Source organism: Equus przewalskii, chromosome 14, assembly GCF_037783145.1.
Source record: "Equus przewalskii isolate Varuska chromosome 14, EquPr2, whole genome shotgun sequence".
Lineage (NCBI taxonomy): Eukaryota > Metazoa > Chordata > Mammalia > Perissodactyla > Equidae > Equus > Equus przewalskii.
In genome coordinates this window covers 67,250,054-67,272,707 of record NC_091844.1, presented here as the reverse complement: position 1 = coordinate 67,272,707, position 22,654 = coordinate 67,250,054, and the positions used below count along the sequence as shown (strand labels likewise).

At 38.0% G+C, this 22,654-nt stretch overlaps 1 protein-coding gene across 4 annotated transcripts in view; it reads left to right on the top strand.

The window, feature by feature from the left end:
* Positions 1-2,451: 2,451 nt before the first annotated feature.
* The window catches only part of PPP1CB (protein phosphatase 1 catalytic subunit beta), a 40,830-nt gene continuing 20,627 nt past the window's right edge, over positions 2,452-22,654 (top strand). The window contains exons 1-2 of one of the 4 annotated variants that reach the window (XM_070572964.1): positions 2,452-2,828; positions 3,258-3,397. In XM_070572964.1, the coding sequence (XP_070429065.1) occupies positions 3,346-3,397 (52 nt within the window). In that variant the 5' untranslated portion in view covers positions 2,452-2,828; positions 3,258-3,345. Of the gene's footprint in view, positions 3,110-3,257; positions 3,398-22,654 lie in introns of all 4 variants that reach the window. The other 3 variants (XM_070572963.1, XM_070572961.1, XM_070572962.1) reach the window with 3 other exon arrangements.

Genomic DNA, 22,654 nt, shown 5'->3' with positions numbered 1-22,654 from the left:
TGGAGCTGGAAAAAGATGCCTAGTAGCATAACATTATGTAGTGTTTCCACCATACAGATACAATAGATGTAAACAACCTCTAGACTATACATAATAATAAAATGCAGCAACATAAATAGGATGTGATGAGTTTTGAGTAATCATTGTCATCGTTTTTAGTATAATTTAATTATTTCTGTGTATATAATTTAATTATTAAATAATGGCTCTGTTTAACAACTGGCTTGCAAAATTCCTGAAAGTTTAACGATTGACTCTCATGAGCCAGTATAAGCTGGCTCCAGCACACCACTAGCTAAAGCCCTACTGGTTTGGGAGTCCCAACTAATAGTTTGCCCTTTGGTCTGTTAGATTAACAATCCTAGTCTAACAAGGAGCAAGACCTTAGCCTGATTCCTTTCCTGAGTTGTGCCACATGTCCAGAAAGAGTGGGAGGCAGTTTCCTACATGCAATCAGAACCACTATCTGCCCTGCTCCAAAGTCTACTAGTCTCCAGGCTTGGGTGCTCTACAGGGCTGCTGCCCACCACAGTGCCTGGTCCAACTAATGTCTCCTACACCAATGGCAGCCTTCTCATGTCTCTGCTTCCAAGGTGCCAGCTTCCCCAACTGGTGACTTCCTCTCTCCCCACAGACTACTGCTTACACCCAGGCCAGAAGTCTCCTCAATGTCAGTATCTGCCAAGTGGGGCTTCTCTCGCCTTGGTACCCACCTACGTACCCACCTGCCCCTGAACCTCATGCTGGCTCTGACTGCCTTTGTTGCTGCTGCTACCTACAGCATTGTCTTCTCCAGTCTCCAGTTCTCCTCCTCTTACCTCTTTCTCTGTCCTCAACCTCTTATCTGTATTTTAAAGTCCAAATAAACTTTGAAAACTGAGTTTCATGTAAATGTGGCACCAAAACTCATTTAACAAAGTAGAATAAAATGGAAGTGAAGCATAATCTCAATTTTATAAAATAGGTATGTGTGTGTACATATAAAAATATATTTTTGCCCCAGAAATAAGACAACAAAGTGGTTATCTATGGCTGGTGAAATTATAGGTGATTTTTATATTTTTTCTTTGTTTTATAAATTTCCTTCAGTAAACACTTTTTATTCTGAGAAGATAAAAAAAGGCTACTTTAATGGTAAATCTGACCTGAACTGATATAAGGTGTAATGTAGTCTTTATCTTCAGTGATGTAAATATTCATATGACTGGTTTTTAATTTAAAAAAATATTTTTTTGAGGAAGATTAGCCCTGAGCTAACATCCACCGCCAATCCTCTTCTTTTTGCTGGGGAAGATTGGCCCTGAGCCAACATCTGTGCCCCTCGTCCTTTACTTTATATGTGGGAGCCTGCCACAGCATGGCTTGATGAGCTGGGCGGAGGTGCCCGCAGCGAACACAGGCCACCTAAGCGGGGCTCAAGAACTTAACAGCTGTGCCACCAGGCCAGCCCCTTATATGATTTCTTAAAAAAAGTTAATGTTTCAGATTACAGTGAGCTGCACCAGAAGCTGCTGGGGTATTAAGTAATACATAGTATATGCACCAGTTAAACTTCAAAATCTGAAGAATTCTGAGTCTGAATTCTTATATAATTTTTTTGGAGGGAGATTCCCACAGAAAAGTTGGTTAGGCCCCTAATGATACAGCTTTTTCATTTTTATAGTAATTCTTTCTCAGGATTCCAAGGCACTAGAAAACCTGGTGGAGGGTGGAGAAGGGGACATCTGCAGGCAATACTCAGAACCACTCTCAATCCCTTCTGACTCTCAGGACTCTGCTGAGTCTGGCCTTTCTCTTCCCCACTGGTGGTGTTTTTCTCTCAGAGCTCATTCACTTTGCCCGGTCGAGTTTCCTTCGGGTGTCCTTTGTCCATTAAATATGTCTGCATATACTTGAACCCTAATTGTGGACAGGGTTCAAAGTTTTTTTCATGGAATTCATGGGCCCACGAAAATTGAAGGATAAGCAGACATTCTGTTACTCTTTAAGAGTCTCATGGAAGAGATTTGGAAAAGGGGCGTCCAACTCCACAATCTGCTACAGCAGATTCAAGTCCCAGGTCCAGCTCAGCCTGAACACCTACTCCCCTCGCAACTGATCTTTTTCTTGATTGCTAGAAAGCTTAGAATCATATTTGTGACCTGTCCTTAGGAAACCATGCATTTTGCATGAAAACTGGTTTAATCTTATCTTTCCCACTCTCCGTTTTCTTTTGTCCTATATTTCTCTGTACTGTTCTTAATTTATCCTTTGCATTTACTTAACTAAGCTAGCTTAAACCCCTTCTTCTGAAATAAAGCAGAGTATAAATAAATGTTCTTTAACAGAGAGGACGGAGACGTAAGATTCACGAAAGCACTCAACAGAAGGCAGAGAGCGGTACCCACGTCATATATTACTACTGCTGACGCCTCCAGGGCCCACTTTAACTTATTTCACCCAGGGACACTTGGGCAACTAGCCTTGTGAAACGGTAGGGTATAAAACCCGTTATTTGCAATGTCAAACTCTTTCAGCAGAGGAACCCTTTCTTGCTTTCCAAACGCGCAAACTCGAGTTTCAAATATGAGTAATGTAGTCCGCATTTCCCGTTTAACGGAAACATGAGGAATTGCTTCCAAGACCAGGGAATAAAGCCAAGGAAAGAAAAGCAAGGCGGGAAAGGCACAAGAACGACTTCTGCAGAGCACCCCAACAGGGGCAGCTGTGAAGCCGGAAGGTCAGCACAGCCTAGACGCGCTCTGCGTAACGGGAGCTTCCTAGGCGCAGCAAACCGCGGGAGCCTCTCGGGCGCCTGCGCGCCGGGGCGATTCGGCGCAGTGAAAGTGGTGAGAGACAGCGACGCACCTGCGCGAAGGCGGCCGTGGCGGGAGAACCGAGCCCAGTGCGGTTGCGCGAAGGCCGGGGCGTGCGGGGGGCGGGAGGGTAGCCGGGCGGCTCTGAAGGAGTGCGCCGTGCGCCTGCGCGGAGGGCTGCGTGGCGCGGTGGCGGGGAAGGGCGGTGTAGAGTGAGTGGCGCTGCGGGTGGGGCCGTCGGCGGCGCTGGTGAGCTTTGCGGAGTTGGGCGGTGCCGAGGAGGAGGAGGTGGCGGCTGGGTCTGACGCGGCCCGGTTCGTGGGGGCCCCACTTGTTTATTTATTTATTTCTCGTGTGTGCCTCCGAGTGCGCGCGCTCACTACTTGGTGGGGTGGGGGTGGGGGGAGGGCCCGGGGGAAAGGGGGAGTTGGAACCGGGGTCGAAACGCCGCGTGACTTGTAGGTGAGGGAACGCCGAGCCGTCGCCGCAGCCTCCGCCGCCGAGAAGCCCTTGTTCCCGCTGCCGGGAAGGAGCGTCTGGTGCCGACAAGATGGCGGACGGGGAGCTGAACGTGGACAGTCTCATCACCCGACTGCTGGAGGGTGAGTGCGGGACCCGGCCGGCCGCAGGGGGCCGTCGGCTTCAGCCCTCGTTTCCCCTCCGCCGCCGACACCCAAGGGGACCCCCCTTTCCCTCCCCGAGGCTCCCGCCGAGGAGGGGACGAAGAGGCCGGCTGGTCGGGGGAGCGGCCTCCGCGAACACGGTCGGGGGGAGGCAGGATGAGAGGGACTGTCCCCGCAGGCAGCCGGTCCAGGGCCTGGCGGGCAGGGGCCCTGCGGACCTTCGGGGACCGGCTGGGCGGCGCGCCGGCCGGGGGTGCTCGGTGACCCTTCCCCGGGAGGGCCGGGATGCGTGCTCGGGTGCCTTGTATGTGCGTGGAACGTGTATTTCTCTCGGTCCTCTTTGTGCATTGCTCTTGGCTGCCTCCGACTCTTGTTCCAGGAGTGAATATTCTAAAAACCTCCTCCTTGAGACGGTTATTTGATCTGTTCTGCGTTTTCACATCATGCTATAGAACGAAGTTTATTTAAGTAGAGGATAACAGCGGGAGTTGAGTACCTCCCATTTATTATTTAGCTTAAAAAAATAGTAAAACAAAAGTCTTTGAGGTGAAGATGCACGCAAGAACTGTGAAATATGTAGGCACATTTGTTGCAGGGATTGGCTTTCGGGTTTGAGAATTTAACAGGTTTCAGCAGGATTTAATTTCTGCACAAACTTAGAAAAGGTCTGTTGTAAAGTCTCTCTTGTGTTTAAAAGATATTTACAAGTCTTCGCAGCGTTTGAAGTTTCCGGGCCCTTCTGTTTTTATTGGACAGTTTTATGTTGGGGTGGGGGATTGAAGGAAAGGGACGAGATGGAGAGGCCAGGATATTACTCAAAGTTAATCGCGGTCTTCTGCCGGTGAATCCCTGCACCCTGAAATTTGCGTCATCACTAATTGCTTTGTGAGTGTGTAGAAAAGAAATTAAGCCTTTCCATTTAGAATTCTCTGTGTCAGAAACCTTCGAAGGACTGCATATGCATAACTGTTATTACTTGCTTTCAAATTACCCGAAGGTAATTGTTTACTACTGTGAAGCAGTTTGTTGTTACGTTTGGAAAATCATCAGAGAAGATTGTATGATTGGGAATGGGGGGAGGGCGCTCGTTCCTTCTTTCAACCAATGTGTGGGTATCTCATCGGTTCTGTATGTATCCGTTGTGTAACAAAATACAGTTTATTTGCTCCAGATGTGAAAGCCTTCCAGCAGTCTAAGACTGGATAAGAAGCAGAGTTTCGCCAGGAACTCTTATTTACCTTTTCCTTTACTATCAAGTTATTCCTGGGAGGCCCCCTGGTGCCTGCAGTCAGTGTTCGCTGCTTAAGACTTGGTGGACTTGAACAGAGGCGCACATCTTGCTGGGTCTGTGAGACATTTGCTCTGACAAGACTTGTATTTTGTAATTGTGCATTGTTCAAAGAGTGAAATGATAGCTATTTAAAAACTTCAATGTCTTGGTACCTTTGGGGGACATTTAGGGCCACCACCATTTTTATAAATCTTAAACTTAGCTTGTAAATTTAAATACTTAAAAAATCTAATGTGTGGCTCAACTTCTTCACTTTTGTTTTCCGTATACTTACATATTTATATACTTTATAGGAATAAAACAGTAGATTTGTGTGTTTCAAAATGGTTGATCTGGAACCTTTTAAGTCGGACGTAGCTTTTTATGATTATAGATATGTAAGAAGCTTCGCTAGTGAATTGTTCATGGTTATTGGAAAAAAGATATGGCGTGAAAAATAGGCTAAGTGATTCCATTTGTTTTTGTGAATTCAAATAAAATGTTTGGTTTTGGTTTTGGATGGTGTTTTTTCCTTTTTTTATGGTGAGAATTCTAGTCAAGACATTTTCCCCCTTTTAAATTACCAAGCGTTTATTAACCTGCTTCGTGCCAGTCACCAGGAATCCAGAGATAAGACAATCTCTTCACTTAAGGAGCTCCCAGTCTAAACAAGTGATTTTCCGGCTTTCCTAGCCTCCTTTCTGTTTATATGTTCAACACACACTCGTCAGTAAAGAATTTCATTAGTTGCTTCTTAATCCCCGAAAGTATATTTAGTTTGACAGGGTCTCCCTGGGATTCTTAAATTCTCCAGGCTCCTCCTTTCCTTCCCTCTTTCAAAATCCAGACTTCTTCCAAAACAGACTTTGATTTTCTAATAAGTAATTATTTTTAGTCTTCGGTTAAAAACTTTTTTTTGTCTGCCTTGATTTTCAGTGATGTTATGTGCTAATTAAATTTAACTAAAATTCAAGTGGTGGTATTTTGTAAAGCTGCCCAAGCAGAATAACTACAGTTAGATTTTTTTTTTTTAGTATTGAATGAAAGTACACCTTAAAATTTGGTCATAATTTCTCTATATTAGGGGGAAAAATCAACAGGACTTGATCTTATTTTAAAATGTTGATTGTAGTTCCATAGCATATACTTGATTCTTTTTTCTTACATCAAATTGTCAATCAGCTATAACACTTTTAGTAACTACATTTTTGAGTTGCTTCGTCTTTTTCTTTTTTAGGTGGGCATATCATTGATGTAATATTTTCAAAACACCTTTAGAACATTTTAAAAATTTTGTTACTTTTTTAATGCAAAACAATAGACTAATTCATTGTTTGGATAGTACGTTTTCCTCCAGTATATTTTCTTGGGTTAACGTTTTACTTAGAACTAAAAGCCAGAGATGCCTGCCACTCTATCCCCTGTAGAGACCCTGCTACCACATTCTCACGGGTTATCATAGTGCTCTCGACTGACTGTTTAAATTAAAGCTAGTTCCTATGGATGTCCTAGAAAATCCAGTAAAAGCTTTTTACTTTGATCTCAGTAGTTCCAAAAGGAGTTAGGATGGCAGTGAGAGTATAGCAGAATTACCTGGGCAACTTTATTCGAACTATAAATGTGAAGTTTATTTTGGAGGAGGTGAAATGGGATGAGTAGAATCTGATGTGTTTGGGAAGAGGATAGTGTAGAAAACTGCTTCCCGCTGATTAAGATAGTACTGGTTCTGTTCCCGCCACAGACTAGATCCAAGGGTTTAAAAACTGGCTGTACCAGTTGATGATAACATATACCTATTATATAAATATGTTTGATTATATATATCATATATATGTGTAAAACTGTGCATCTGGGATTTTTATAAATTTTTGTTCACATACTTTACCTCGTTAGAATGTTTATATAGCTTTATGAGTTAATTTTTCAAATATTGGGCATCATGACCATTTTTCCTTGTCATTGAAATGTTTTCAGAAATACTTTAAAAGCTATTTGCTGTATGGTAGAAAAGGTTTTTTTAAGTTTACTTTGCAACAAAGCTAAGCTTGAATATTACAGCATGAATTGTAGATAGTTAGCACTGTATAAACTTTCATGGCAGAAAATGATTGTGTTTATATTTTTGGCCCACTGATAGCTTTATGAAAATCTTCGGTTGTGTGTGTTCTTGTTTTGTTTTTTGATCCATTTTTCACTTAATATCAAGCCGTCAGATGTCTGAATTTGTGGAACTGCTGTCATCGTTTAGTGTATATCTCCCTTTCCTTTCTTGTGGATCATGTACTTTTTTTTTTTTTATTAATGTTATGATAGATTACAACCTTGTGAGATTTCAGTTGTACAGGATCATGTACTTTTAACATTTAGCTAGGCTGACAGACTAGCAAATAGGAAATTTTCCTCTCATGGATCCTTTTGAAAGTTAAAAAAAGGATTGAATTTGAAAAATGAAATAGATTAATGAAACCACATTATTGCATGTCCTCCTTTTTAAATAACAGTTTTATTGAGATGTAAATCACGTACCATACAGTTCACCTATTGGAAATGTATAATTCAGTGGTTTTTAACATATTCACAGAGTTGTGCAGTCATCACCACAATCAACTTTAGAACATTTTCACCACCACCACCCTCAAACACAGCCCTGTTCCCATTAGCTGACATGCTCTTTTTCTCTTCACCCATCCCCCTAGCACTAGGCAACCACTAATCTACTTTCTGTCTCTATGAATTTTGCCTATTCTGGGGATTTCATGTAAGTGAAATCATACAATATGTGGTCTCTTGTGATTGGCTTCTTTTAATGTTTTTAAAGTTCATCCATGTTGTAGCATGTGTCAGTATTTCATTCCTCTATGGCTGAATAATATTTCATTGCGTGACCATACCACATTTTATCCATTCATCACTTGATGGCCATTTGTGTTGTTTCCCCTTTTTGGTTATTGTGAATAATACTACTATGAACATTCGTGTACAAGTTTTTGAGTGGTCATATGTTTTCAGTTCCCTTGGGTATATAGTTAGGAGTGGAATTACTGGGTCATATGGTAAGTCTGTGTTTAACCTTTTGAGAAATTGCCAGGCTGTTTAAAGCCTCTTTTCTGATTAAATTGTTTAATTATGACCCAGCAGTCTAAAGGTTAGACAGTTTGAAGGAAGTGCTAGTTGCTTCTGGCAACCTCAGCTTCCGCATAGATCCAAGACCAAGTCTGTTAGAAAAGAGCAGGTTGGGGAGTCGGGGAGATCATCTGAGGGACACTTTCTTTTCTTGGCTGCTTCTTGGATGAGAACCTGGAGGAGGCATACAGGTAATTTAACTGATTTAGAGATTATTTTCCCATTAATTAGTTCCATCAGTTGTGGGAAACTGACAATTTGAAGTAGTCCAGAAGTGTTTTTATTTTGCTATTTGAATGCAGAGCTGAAGTTTTTCTGGTAAATGTCTAAATCCAAGATTAGGATTCATGGGGATTTAGGAGTCTAGTTGCATTTGAGTCTAGAGACAGGATTATATTAAGATTTAGGATTAGTGAGGAAGATAGTAAATTGTATCCAGTAGGGTTTTTTCTCTCATATCTTATTCTCGACATTTATTGTTTAACAGAGTATCCATTCAAGTGACATGCATTCTCAAACAACTCTAAAAGAAGTAAAATAATGTAGGTATATAGGAATATAAAGATAGTTAGGAATAATAACTGAAATCTCATTAAGTGTTTCTGAAACAAAGATTATCCTGGAAGTCTTGGAATATAGTGATGCAAGGAGCAGAAGTGGTTTGTAAATGTCAGTAAGTTTAGCAGTGGTGTTGTGATAGAGAATAGAGATTCCCAGTTGTATCATCTAGGATTTAATTTTGAGTGGATACAAATTTATACCCTTAGGCAGGAATCACTGCTCCTCTGGCAGCTGTAAATAGCCTTTTCAAGGCTTATTCCTGTAAAAATAGAGGATCAGTGAGGACTGGAAGGAGGAGGAGATAAAGGTCACAGCTCTTTCTTCTTGTGCACTGTCTTTCTTCCCCCAAGATTGAATTGGATTACCTTTGAGGTCTTGGTTATTAGTAAGTGAAATGTAATTTTTTTACACCTCATTCTCTGAAATACACGATACAACAGAGATTTTCTGTCTGTTAGATAAAATTAAAATGCTTTAATGAAATAAAGTCTTCATTCCCTAATTAGAGTTAGAAGACTAAAAAAGGAGAAACTCATTCTGACATTAAATAAATATAAATAACCAGTAGCCAGTCTTTTCCTAGTTTGATGGAGGAATTCAGTCCCTGGTCTTGGTGGCTACTTGTTAGTAGAAAAAGTAGTACAAGAATAGTGACACTTGTCTTTTATTCTGCCTCTGCACTGTTCACATGTGTAGCAAAGTGATTTATGAGGGTATATATAACCTTCCTGAAAAGTCACTGGCCTCGCAATTCTCACTCCCCATATTTACCTGAAGATGCATTTACGTTATGAACGTAATCTAGTGGGAGCATTGCCTTTGGATCTTGAGATGTGCCAAAACTGTGTAATTTGGAGGTTTTAACACAGTTTATTTCGTCATAAAGGAATTTTATCTTCAGAATGTCCCTGAGTTCACATCTAGTCAGTTACAGGTTGACCAAAACATTTTCTTGCTTTGAGTACTTGTCTGACACCATTTTAACCTTTCCCCCAATCCTACCTCCTATTTTCAAGATTTAGAGAAATCAAAAGTTACTTTTAATAAAAGAAGTTTGAGAACATCTGTTATATAGCTTTCTCTAGTGTAATATTTAGCAGTTATAATAGCTTTTTATTTTAAATAGTAAATTGAGAAGGAAACTTCTTAGGTATTTGAAGGTTTTGTCTGTGTGTTTGAGTATTTATCAAATAATTGGGCCAAAGTAGTGAGAGAAATGACCAGGCTTCTGAGTGAAAGTGAGAGAAAGATCTGGATTACATGATCACACAAAGGAATATATTTATGACCATCAGACCTTAACTGCAATAGTTATGTGAGTCCTGAGTGATAATCAGATGTTTATGCAATTAAGTGTTTACTCAAGATATATCAGTAAAGATGGATATAGTGGGAGGCCATGTTTATACTGGTTAAGAGTACAGGTTCTGCATGTATTTTAATTTCAGCTTTGCCCCGATTTCTTCTGTGTATTGAGGATGATAGTAAGTACCTACTTCATAATGTATCTGTACAGATTAAACAAGTAAAATACTTCAAACAAAATTCTTGGCACATAGTAAAAGCTCAGAAAATGTTAGCTGTTGTTATTGTTTAGTATAAACCTGAACTGAGAAATCGGTAATAGAAGGCTTCCTATGCTGATGAGCCATGGACCTTCCCCATAGTCATTTTTGAGAAGGCTATTCCTTGTGAGGATCTCACAGAAATTGTGTCCTCCACATTGTGGTTATTGCATACAACCCCTCTTCTCATATATTTGTATGTATAACATTCTTTCCTATTCCCATTATCCAGAGTTCATAATCTGGTTTGGCATGCAGTGTTGGTGCTGAGGGAGAGAGAGATTTCTAGGCAGAATAAAATGGTGAAAGGTGATTTAAGGAGATTCGTTGTATGCTTTCTTTTGGCTAGGGACTAGAGCAATGGAGCTGCAAACTTTTTGAGTTTTAATACCACTTTATATTTGTAGAAAGAATTGAGGACAAGAGCTTTTATTTATGAGTTATTTTTCAGTACTGTATTAGAAATTAAAACAATTTTAAAAATCTATTTGATTCCTTTAAAGTAACAATAATAATAACTCATTACATTTTAGCATAATAATGTTTGTTTTCTGAAAGAAAAAAATTAGTGGTAAGCAAATGTCTATAATGTCTGGTTTTGTAGAGAACAGCTAAATTCTCATATCTGCTTTACTTCAATCTGTTTTGAAATGTTATTTTGGTTGAAGCCTATGAAGAAAATCTATACTTGTACAGATAAGTAATTGAAAAAGGAAGGAGTATTTTAATAGCTTTTTAAGATAATTGTGGATATTCTTTAACATCATGCCAAAAATTGACAACTGGTAATTTCTTTAAGGTTAGTTGTAATATAGAATCTAAAATATTGGTGAATTTTTTGGTTTCTTGCATTAAAGTCCATTGACTTATCTTGCACTTACTTTAAATGGATCTTACACATGACCTCGTACTATGCATTGGTCATTTGGAAAATACTGGTTAAGCTGAGTTACACAGATTTTCAAATGTTGACACGTCTTATGCAATATAAAAAAAAATACATTTGTTAATGTTACAACAATATAGAAGAGTCCTTAAGTAGGGAGAAGCTGTCAAATTCATGGTGCTGGATATGTTTCCAAAATTTTAATTTTCACTTGAAAGCTTGAATTTTATCGTTAGCCACAAATACTGTCAGTTGTTTTCCTTGAAATGACAGATTCACTTTGTTCCTTTTCCTGAGTATCTGTTAAATATCTAACTGTGAATAACCATAGTTTGTCAGTTATGTTTTTCAGTAAAAAAGATGTTCCATGAAAAAAAGTGGCTAGATCAGCTTGGAACTAAAACAGTCACACAAGTGTTTTTCTTGAAGACAACCATTGTACTTTGGTATGCAGCAGAAATGCTTTATGGATACTTTCCATTTCATCATACAGAATGTTAAAAAGGTGTATGCTCAGTGGTGGAGTTTTTTTTTCTTCTTCTTCTCCTCCTCCTCCTCCTCCCCCAAACCCCCCAGTACATAGTTCTATATTCTAGTTATTGGTCCTTTTGATTCTGCTCTGTGGGACACTGCCTCAGCATGGCTTGATGAGCAGTGCCATGTGCATGAGCAGTGCCATGTCCACACCCAGGATCCGAACTGGCAAAACCCCAGGCCGCTAAAGTGGAGAGCCTCTGAACTTAACCACTTGGCAATGGGGCCGGCCCCTATTTTTATTTTTTAAAAATCGGCACCTGAGCTAACATCTGTTGCCAATCTTCTTTTTTCTCTTTCTTTCTTTCTTTCTCCCCAAAGTCCCCCAGTGTATAGTTGTATCTTCTAGTTGTGCTACGTGGGACGCTGCCTCAGCATGGCTTGATGAGTGGTGATAGGTCTGGGCCCAGGATCCGAACCCGAGAAACCCTGGGCCGCCCAAGTAGAGTGCGCAAACTTAACCGCTTAGCCGCGGGGCTGGCCCCTCAGTGGTGTTGTTTTGATAAAATTGATCATTTTTACTTCTTCATCAGGGGCATTCTTAAATGAAAGTGGACTTTTTTGTGTTGCACTGTAGGTGCATGGCAGTGACCACCAGTGATTACCAGTATAATTTGGCACCACTGACTTGGTCTGTGCTAAGATGCCAGCAGTTTTACTAACCATTGCTTTTGCTTTTGCACTGTGCAGATGTTGATGCAAACAGTGAAAAGGGGACACACTTTGAGAACTATAGGGCTAGGGCACTCTTTCCTCCATTCCTGAAATGTCTGTCCCCCATCCCTTACCTATATCTGTTACTTTTCTTCTTTACTCTTTTCTCATTATCTGTTTGTTTACCAGTGTATCTGGAATGATTTTTTTTAACTCATGATGATTCACACACTCCTTTGAGAATTCATGAAAGCCATGGGCCTTCTCAGGAAAATATATATGTTCATGTACATAATAATACAGGCAGTTTGGGATATTAATTATACAGAGCTCCTGAAGGCCATCTGGAGGCTCTGAAACCACATTAATCATTCCTATCAGGCAGACTTAAGGAAATTGAAATTATGGCAGCTGCCTAGTTCCTTCACTTAAAATCAAAATTCCATATTTTAGCCAATTGTAAAAGTTTTACTTTTATTCCTTTTTTGTGGCTTAAAGGTAGAGTTGTGTGCTACATATGGAGAAATTGCCATTTCATCATACAGAAAAAATCAAGAAATCTGGATTTAAGTTAGCTTTGCTATTAATTAATATGTAACCTTGAGTGAATCTTTTTTGGGGGTGGGGTAGGGTAGAATAAGTGGGAATTAAAATATTAAAGGCTAATGAAGATTACTAAGATTTCATTGGACAGGTGTGATAGTGGAATCGGTTGTTTTTTCTTGGCATTCTTTCTGTTTTAGAGAAGGCAGTTAATAGTAAGAACTTCTGAAGGAAAAATCAGATGGTTATTGGAAGATAAAATTTAGTATACATGCACAGCACACATACATATATCATACACCATTTGTAATTTAAAAGACAAACCGTCGTTGACAAAGTTTTTACATGAATATGAAATTTGAAATATTAGTGATTGAGTACAGTTTTGTCATGAGAGGAGGGGAATTCTTTTGGGAGAAGGTAACGTTTTGCTTAATTAAGTTTCAGAGTTAGTGTTCTGTATTATCAAAATCAATTCCAAGTGTTCCTCTGTTAATGCTGATCTGTAATGAGATTTTACATATTTCATCTTGGAGGATCTATGACAGATAGGTAGCGCAAAATACTGATATCAATGTACAAGTGTATGATTTTAGTTAAGTGATTTTAGTCATCACCTGGAAGGCATTTATAGAATTCTCTAAGTCCTCTCTTGATATTTGCCTTTTAACATGTCATTACCTTGCCGATTAATGAATTCCAGTAGAGGATTAGGTGGAAGCTTCTCAAACTGCGCTGATTTTCATATATTTTGCACTAGCATTGAGGTCTAAAGAATGCTGTTGAAACTGTGATTTGAGCTTAGGAAATAAATCTGATACACATTTGTGAAGGAATGAAGATCTTGTTTTAACTTTTGACAGCACTGGAAAGTTGAGTCATTAAGAAACATTACCAGGTTTGCAGCAAAATCGGGTTTATAAAACTACTCAGTGTTTGGTAATAGTGATTGCAGGTATTCTTCTCATTCAGAAAAATTTCTGTATTGGCCCTGAGCTCAAAAAAATCATAATAAAACTTTATCACTACTAAGCCATCAAACAGCTGTGTAATAGGACAAGTCAAGATATTCAGCTTTTATTTGTGAGAAATATTCATAGAACTGACAGTGGTTAAGTTCATGAGAGCTAATGAAGTTCATCATTGATAGTACTGGTTCAGTAATCCATGATAGGGGCTGGCCCCATGGCTGAGTGGTTAAAGTTCCCTGTGCTCCACTTCAGAAACCCGAGTTCTGGGGTTCGGGTCCTGGGTATGGACCTACTCCACTCATCAGTCATGCTGTAGAGGCATCCCACATACAAAATAGAGGAAGACTGGTGCAGATGTTAGCTCAGAGCTAATCTTCCTCAAGCAAAAAAAAAAAAAAGAAGGATTGGCAATGGATGTTAGCTCAGGGCGAATCTTCCTCAGCCAAACAAAAGAAAATAATAATAATAATATATGATAGCTTAAAATGTTTTTCCACTGAGTAATTGCACTATAGAGTTTTAAGCACCTTAAGTTTTCATAAACTTTGTAAAATTGTCTGGTTAAGTCTTTTTTTGCTCCATGCGTATTTTTACTACCATCAGGTTTTTTTTGGTCAGCTTCTTCAAGAATATGCTTGCCTCTATTTGTTCCACACAAACCATTCATAGAGAGTAACTCTTCAGTCACTTCAGATTCAGCTCCTTAAATAATGAACAACTAAGTATTGGTAATATCTGTGAACTCATCAAAAGCCAAGGAAAACCACTCAAAATCATTTGTTTTTTAACTGATTATTGCTTCCAGTGTCCTCAACTCACCTGTTTTACAGAAAGGCTAATAGTCTTAAACAAGTTTATTGTCTTGGGACATATTTCTTTGGCTTTTCCAGTCAAACACGATTTAATTAATTCACTTTAGTAAATGGCTTTCCTGTCTTGCTAACACTTGAACCAGTTGCAAACTTATTTTGGTTGCAGCCTCATTTTAATTTTTGTGAAGAAATTCTACTGTGATGAGATTTCACTTAAAATTTTTAAGTGTTTCTGACTCACTTTCTTGTGCATTGGGAATGTTTTGATGAGTGCTTAGTCTGGTAATGTGAACATATATTGTATTCTTTTAGCACAGCTATAATGTTGTAGATACAATGCCTCACCATCTGATTCAATAACAAAATAATCCATACTCCACTGTGCCTTAAAAGCATGACATTCACATTCCACTTTTCTTGTTTTGACATCATGAGTATGCACTGGTAATAAAAGTAAAATAAAATGTTGCAGTACAGCAGTAAGCGTGACACTCAAGGCACTGTTGAGTTATAACTGCATCTGTATAATCTGTAGTACTCTGAGAAGCAGTGTGAAGTAACTACTCAAATGCCATTGTATTGTGAAAGTGCCGTAGATAATACACAAACAAATAAGAGTGATAGTATTCCAGTAAGACTGATTTATGGACACGGAAATTTGAATTTCATATAATTTCTGTGTGTCACAAAGCATTGTTCTTTTTTCCCCGCAACCATTTAAAAGAATGTAAAAATTACTCTTACAAGTCACATAAAAGCAGACATTGGGCCAAGTTTGACCCTCAGGCCGTAGTGTTTTCCCCCTTTTCTAATGTAAACATGATTGTGCAGAAAGATTACCTTATCAGGAGTCAGCTAGACCTTGGTGCTCCCACCAAAGTTGTGTGACTGATTCAGTCAGGTAAAATATGGTGTTAGGGCCCATAGTGCCTAGTCCTTGGCAAGGTATTTCTCAAAATTCTTTATGTAATCATCTCAATTTCTAATATGTATCTGGTAATCATGTTGTATACCTCTCTGTTTTTAATTGAGCAGCCATTCCATTGTTGAAGAGCAACCAACACAGAAAGTTTTTGAGGATTTTGATCTTTGAGAGAAGGAAAGCACCAGTGAGCTCCCCAGTCACTCTGGCTTTTTTCCTGGAGGCATAGGAATAGAGCCCAAACAGAAGGTGGCAGTCTTACTGGACTAAAGAGGTCTGGGGCCACTAAAGCAGTTGAAACTTCAGTCCAAAAGAGGAGAGAACTACATAGATTCTGGCCTCAAAATCCCTAGTCAGGTATCCCAAAGTCATTGACTGACTTCTAAGGTACACTTGTGTAAGATAAGATTCTAAGGAACCCAGAAGAAAACAGTAGCTGGGAAGCTAAGCTCTGAACAGAGATTCCAACAACCCCCTAGTGCCAAAGAGGCAAAGTTGAAGTTCAAACTCTGCCAAGTTTTCCATTGAGAGCCCATCAGGGCCATTCCCTAAGATTGGGGGCAAAACTGAAATAGCCCAGCCCTCAAGAAAATGTGGGTGAGTCATTGGTACTCTTTCTGCTGCTATAAGGGAATAACGCTCTCTGGAGGAAGGTGTCACCTAGAACTTCTATAATTTTTAATCCATAATCAAATATTTCATTCAGGAAAATGCTGTAGGATGTTAATTGACCAAAAATCAAGAGGGGGGAAAAAAGGAGTAAATCCACAGATAATTCAGATATTAGAATTATCACACAGAGACGTTAACAATTTTTTTCTTTTCCTCCCCAAAGCCCCAATATGTAGTTGTATTTTCTGTTTGTAGGTCCTTCTAGTTCTAATGTGAACCACCTCCACAGCATGGCTCTTGACAGGCTAGTGGTGTAGTTCTGCACCCAGGAAGTGACTCCTGGCCACCAAAACACGCCAAACTTTAACCATTAGGCCATCAGGGCTGGCTCGACACAGAGTTTAGAATAACTGATTTTAATATGCTCAAGATAAAGAGGAAAAAATTTTATCAGAGACCTGGAAACTCTATGACTAAGAAAATACATTAACTAAATTAAGAATTTGGTAGTTGGGTTTACTAGCAAATTAGAAACAGCAGAATAGAGGAATAGTAAACTAGAAGAAAAGAGTTGAATAGAAATTATGCAGTGCTAAGAGAGAAAAAATGGAGGGGAAATACAGAAAGAAAGAATGAGACGGTGGAGGGGTTTAACATGTCTAATGTGAGTCCCAGAAGGAGAGGAGATACAGGATGGACGAAATATTGACCACGAATTGTCCAAAACCGAGAAAGATACCAAAACACAGATTAAAGAAGCTCTATGTGAATTCCAAGCAGGAAAAATACAAATAAAAGCTTATTGAGACCTGTCGTAGACTAAACTGCTAAAAATCAAAGAAAAAGAAAATCTTAAAGCTGCCAGAAGGAAAGAAGTCATTACCTTCAGGAGAACAATAAGAGTGATAATTGAGATGTCACCTGAAATTAAGAAGTCAGAAATCAACAGAATGACCTCTTAAAGTGCTGAAAGAAAAAAGAGTGCTAATCTAGAATTCTAAATCCAGTGAGCATATCCTTCAAAAGTGAAGGCAAAATAGGACAGACTAAAGCTAAGAAAATTTATTGATGATAGACTGGCACTAGAAAATACTAGAAGAAGTTCATGTTGAAAGAAAATTATCCCAGATAAAGGCACAGAACTGCAGAAACAAATAAAGGACAATGATGAGGATAAATGTGTGTAAATATAAATTAATACTGTTTAAAATAATTATGGCTTGTGGGGGTTAAAATCTGTGGAAGCGGTATGTGACAACTGTAGAACAAAAGGCTGGAGACTGGCAAATCAGTGAAAAGCACATTAGCTATCTCTAGAGTGACCACCCAAAGAAAAAGAATATGTAGCTAAAAAGCTCGTAGAGGAGAAAGTGGAATAATAAAAGATAATTGATTCTGCCAAAGAAATGCAAGAAAAGAGAAAGGAATAAAGAACAGATGAGATAAACAAAATAAATGACAGGATGGTAGACTTCAGCTCAACCTAGTAATTAAGTAAATGTAAAAGGAACAAAAGCTTAAGACAAAACTTAGAAGACCTAACTATGCACCGTTTACAAGGGACATATTTTAAACTTCAGGTCACAGGTGAGTAAGTGAAAGAATGAGAAAAATGTATCGTGCACACGTTAACCAAAAGACACCAGGATTGGCTGTTTATGTCAGAAAAAGTAGACTGTAAGGCAAGAAGTATGGTTAGAGGTAAAGAAGTGCATTGCATAGTGTTAAAAGGATAAATTCAACAGGAAGATATAAGAATCTTACGTCTTTTAGGTATTTAATAATACAGGTCTAAAACACAAGAAGGAAAAGATGGCTGACCCAAAAGTTTAAAATGACAGAACCACAACTGTAGTAGGCTTGTGCACCTTTCTTAGTAACTAACAGGACAAACAAGAAAAACATTGTCAAAGACCTACAGTCAACTTGACCTAATCGACACCCATAGAACACTTTCCCCAACAACTACAGGATATACGTGCTTTTCAGATACAGGCATAGCTCATTTTATTGTACTTTTCATGTATTATTGTGTTTTTACAGGACCCTTAACCAGCAAAAAGATTATGACTTGCTGAAGGCTCAGATGATGGTTAGCATTTTTAAGCAATAACGTATTTTTTAATTAAGGTATATACGGTTTTTTTTAGACGTAATGCTTAATAGACTACAGTGTAAATACATGTTGTATATACACTGGGAAATAAAAAAGTGTGACTAGCTTTATTGTCATCCAGTCATGTGTCACATAATGATGGGGAGACGTTCTGAGAAGTAAGTCATTAGGTGATTTTGTAGCGTAAACATCATAGAGTGTACTTATACAAACATAGGTGGTATAGCCTACTTACTACACACTTAGTGTTAGCTATGGTGTTACACTTAGGCTTTACGGTGCTAATCTTATGGGACCACTGTTGTACCTGCAGTCTGTGCTTGACCAAAATGCCGTTGTGCGGCACATGACTGTACTACATATGAAGCATTTTCTGAAATATATCATATGCCGTACCATAAAGCAAATCTTAGTAAATTTGAAAGAAATGAGATTTCAGATATGTTCTCTGACTTCAGTGGTGATAATCTAGAAAGCAATAGCAGGTAACTGGAAAGTCCTCAAATATTTAGAAATTAGGCAGTGTTGTTTTTAAATATCGACTTGATGGCACTAAAAACAACAAACTTCTACATATTGGCTAAAGAAGAAATATCAGTTAAAATTATAAAATATGTTGACCTGAATAATAATGAAAAAATGTGTCAAAATTTGTCCAAGGGGCCAGCCCCTTGGCCGAGTGGTTAAGCGTGTGCGCTCTGCTTCGGCAGCCCAGGGTTTTGCCAGTTTGGATCTGGGGCTTGGACCTAGTACTGCTCATCAAGCCATGCTGAGGCGACACCCCACCTAGCAGAACCAGAAGGACCTAACGACTAGAACATACAACTATGTACTGGGGGAGCTTTGGGAGAAGAAGAAGAAGGAAAAAAAACCGATAAGATTTGCAACAGATGTTAGTTCAGGTGCCAATCTTTAAAAAAAAAAAGAAAGAAAAGCTTGTGAAGTGCAGCTAGAAGCGATGCATAGAGGGATACATACAGCTTTGAATGTATAAGCAAAAAGAAAGGCTGAACATTAAGCTTCTATCTCAAGACAAGAGAAGAATAAGCAAATTATAACTGAAAGAAGGTAGAAGGAAAGATAAGAGCAGAAATCAAATAAAAAACAGGTCTATGATTTTGTTTAAATGAAATTGTTAAAAAGATGAATAAAATTGATAAACCCCTAGAAAGCCTGAAATGTAAAAAGTAGAAAATAAATTGCCAGTATCAAGAAAGATATGGGAGACATCACTATTGAAGGACACTAAAGAGATGGAATAAATGCAATAATGTAATCCTGGATTGAATTCTCTGCTAGAGAAGAAAATGCTATAAAGGACGTGACTGAAACAGTTCTTAAAATTCTAGTATAATCTTTAAGATTTTTAGCAATATTAGATTCCCTGAATCTGATAACTTGTACTGTGGCTATCTAAGAGAATATTCTTAGGAAATGTATACTGATGTATTAAGGGTAAAGGAGCGTGTTGTATGCAATCTATTCTCAAATGATTCAGAGAAAAGTAATATATGTTAAGGATAGTAAGATATTATAAATAATGCTAATAAATTTGATAATTTAGAGAAACTCATTTTGGCAAAACTGACACAAGAAGTAAAAAATCTGAATAGTCTTATCTCTGTTCAAGAGAATGAATTCATACTTGTAATACTTCTCAAAAAGAAATTTCCAGGCCCAGGTGGTTTCACTTGTGACCTAAACATTTAAAGAAGAAATTTACCGATTTTATACAGTCTCTTACAGAAAATAGAAAAAGAGATAACACTTCCCAGTTTGTTTTTAGAAGCTAGCACAACCTTAATACCAAAATCTGACAAATAACAAGGAAAGGAAATTACTGGTCAATATCTCATGAATATAGCCACAAAAATCCTGAGCAAAATATGAGCAAGTTGAATTCTGCAGTATATAAGAGAGAGAATGTCACATTTTGGTAGAGTTTATTCTAGAAATCCAAGGTTAGCTTAACAATATAAATCATATTAACAGAATAAAGAGAGGGAAATCATATGATTATCTCAATAGATGAGATATAGTATTTGACCAGTTTTAACACCATGATAAAATTTGTTAGCAAACCAGACGAGTATGTACAAAGCGATAGCTGTCATACTTAATGGTAAAATATTGAATGTTTGGGGCCGGCCCTGTGCCCAAACGGTTAAGTTTGCGCGCTGCACTTCAGTGGCGCAGGGTTTCGCCAGTTCAGATCCTGGGTGCGGACTTGGCACGGCTCATCAGATCATACTGAGGTGGCGTCCCACATAGCACAACCAAAAGGACCTCCAACTAGAATACATAACAGTGTACTGGGGGGCTTTGGGGAGAAGAAGAAGGAAAAAAAGAAGAAGATTGGCTCAGCTGCCAATCTTAAAGAAAAATTGAATGCTTTTTCCTTCAAGTTCAGAAACAAGACAAGGAAGATCATTAGCACCACTTCTGTTCAGCATTGTCCTGGAGGTCCTAGCCAATTCAATAAGGACAAAAAATAAAAGATATAAATATTGGAAAAGACGTAAAACTGTCTTTTCACAGATGATATGATTGTGTATTTGGAAAATCCAAAGGAATCTACAAACTGTTAGAATAGGAAGCAAAGTCAGTTTTCAAAAATCAGTTGTATTTCTGTATACTAACATCAAATAGTTGGAAAATAAAGTAAAAAAAATACTTTTAGAATAGCAGCTGTCCCCCCCCGCCAAAATCAATTTAATGAAAAATGTGCAAGACTGCCACACTAACAGCTACAAAACTGCTGAGAGAAACAAATGACAACCTAAATAAAAGGAGAGATGTCATGTTCATGGATTTAAAGACTCAAAATTGTTAAGATACCGGTTCTCCCTAGACTCATCTATTTGTTCCCAATTAAAACCACACTAGCCAGTTTTAAAACATATTTGAAAATGCGAAAGGACCTAGATTAGCCAAGTCAATCTTAACAAAATTAGAATGCTTACATTACCAGATACCAAGACTTTATAAAAAGCTGCAGTAATTAAGAGAGTGTAGTACTGATGTGAGAATAAACAGATTAATAGACTGTAAAGAGTGTCCAGAAACAGACCCATTCATGTATAGTCACCTGATTTTTCTACAAAGCTACCCCTGCAGTTCAGTGGAGAAAGGATGATCTTTATAATAAACGGTGCTAAATCAATTGGATATCTGTATGGATAAAAATGAACCTTGATCTTTACCTCAAACCATACACAAAGTTAATTTAAGATGGATTATTGAATGAGATAGGCTGAAACAATAAAGCGTCTAGAAGGAAACATAAGGATATATCTTTAGAGAATGCAAAAGTTTCTTCAACAAGATGCAAAATACACTAACCAAAAAAGAAAAAATTGATTAAATTTAATTAAGATGGATTTAAAGTTATTAAAATAACTTCTGTTTTCATCAAAAGATAGCATTAAGAGAGGGAAAAAGCAAGGCATAAACTGGGAGAAAGTACTTGTAACACGTATATTCAACAGAGGATTCATCTGGAATATATAAAGAATTATTGCAAATAAATTTTTAAAAGACAGTCTGGTTTTAAAGAATCAACAAAAGATTTAAAAGGAACTTCACCAAAAAGGATATCCAAATGGCCCAACATTACTCAACAACATTACTTATTAGGGAAATGCAAATTAAAATCTCAACAAACACCACTGTACACCCAACAAAATGGCTAAAGTTAAAAAGACTAATAATATCCATTGTTGGCAAAGATGTAAAGCAACATTGTTGGTGGAATTGTAAATTGGTGTAACCGCTTTGAGAAACTGGCAGTATCTACTTCTTAATAAAGCTAGTATTCCCTGTGACCCAGCTGGTCTACTCCTGTGTCATATATATTTTTATATATACACACACCCAAGAGAAATGTATGTGAATAATCATAGCATTCATAATAGCCCCAAAATGGGAATGACCTAAATAGAGTAGATAAGTATATTATGGTATATTCATACAGTGAAATATTTCATATGGCCACTAAACACAATAACATGGATCTCACAGATATAATAATGAGCAAAAGTATATACTGTATATTTATCTAAAATTGGAAAACAGGTCAGATTAATCTTACTGAAAGAAATCAAGAAAGTAAGCTTGGGCATTATTATTGAATGGTTAGGGCTTAAGGGAGCCTCCTAGAAGTATTCTGTATCTTGATCTGGGTGGTGGTTACTTAGGTATATATATAGTTAAAACTCATTGAATTATGCACATAATGTTAGTGTACTTTTCTGTATGTATGTAATACCTCAAAATGTTTTCTAAACAGTAATAGTGTAGTAGATAATTTGCTATAACAGGGTTTTTTACCTGATTTGCAATTATTACCTGCTGAAATTTCTTTTTCTGGGAAATTTTTGACTAAAAATTTTATATGATGGAGTAGAAAGAGTATTGGCTTTTGAGTTAGAAGACCTTGGTTCTAAATTCTTTTCTTCTGTTTTTTACTACCTCTAGTCTTATAAAACCTGGGCTCTGTAATCTTATACAAGTTATTTAATCTCTTAGCATTGTACAGTGTAGATAATAACTTCTCTTTCTAATTCCTGGGATAGCGAAAGGATTGAATGAGATGATTGATGTGAAATTGCTTTGTACCTAATGAATTATCCAGATTTATAGTATCTTCGTAATCTGGTGAGACACTT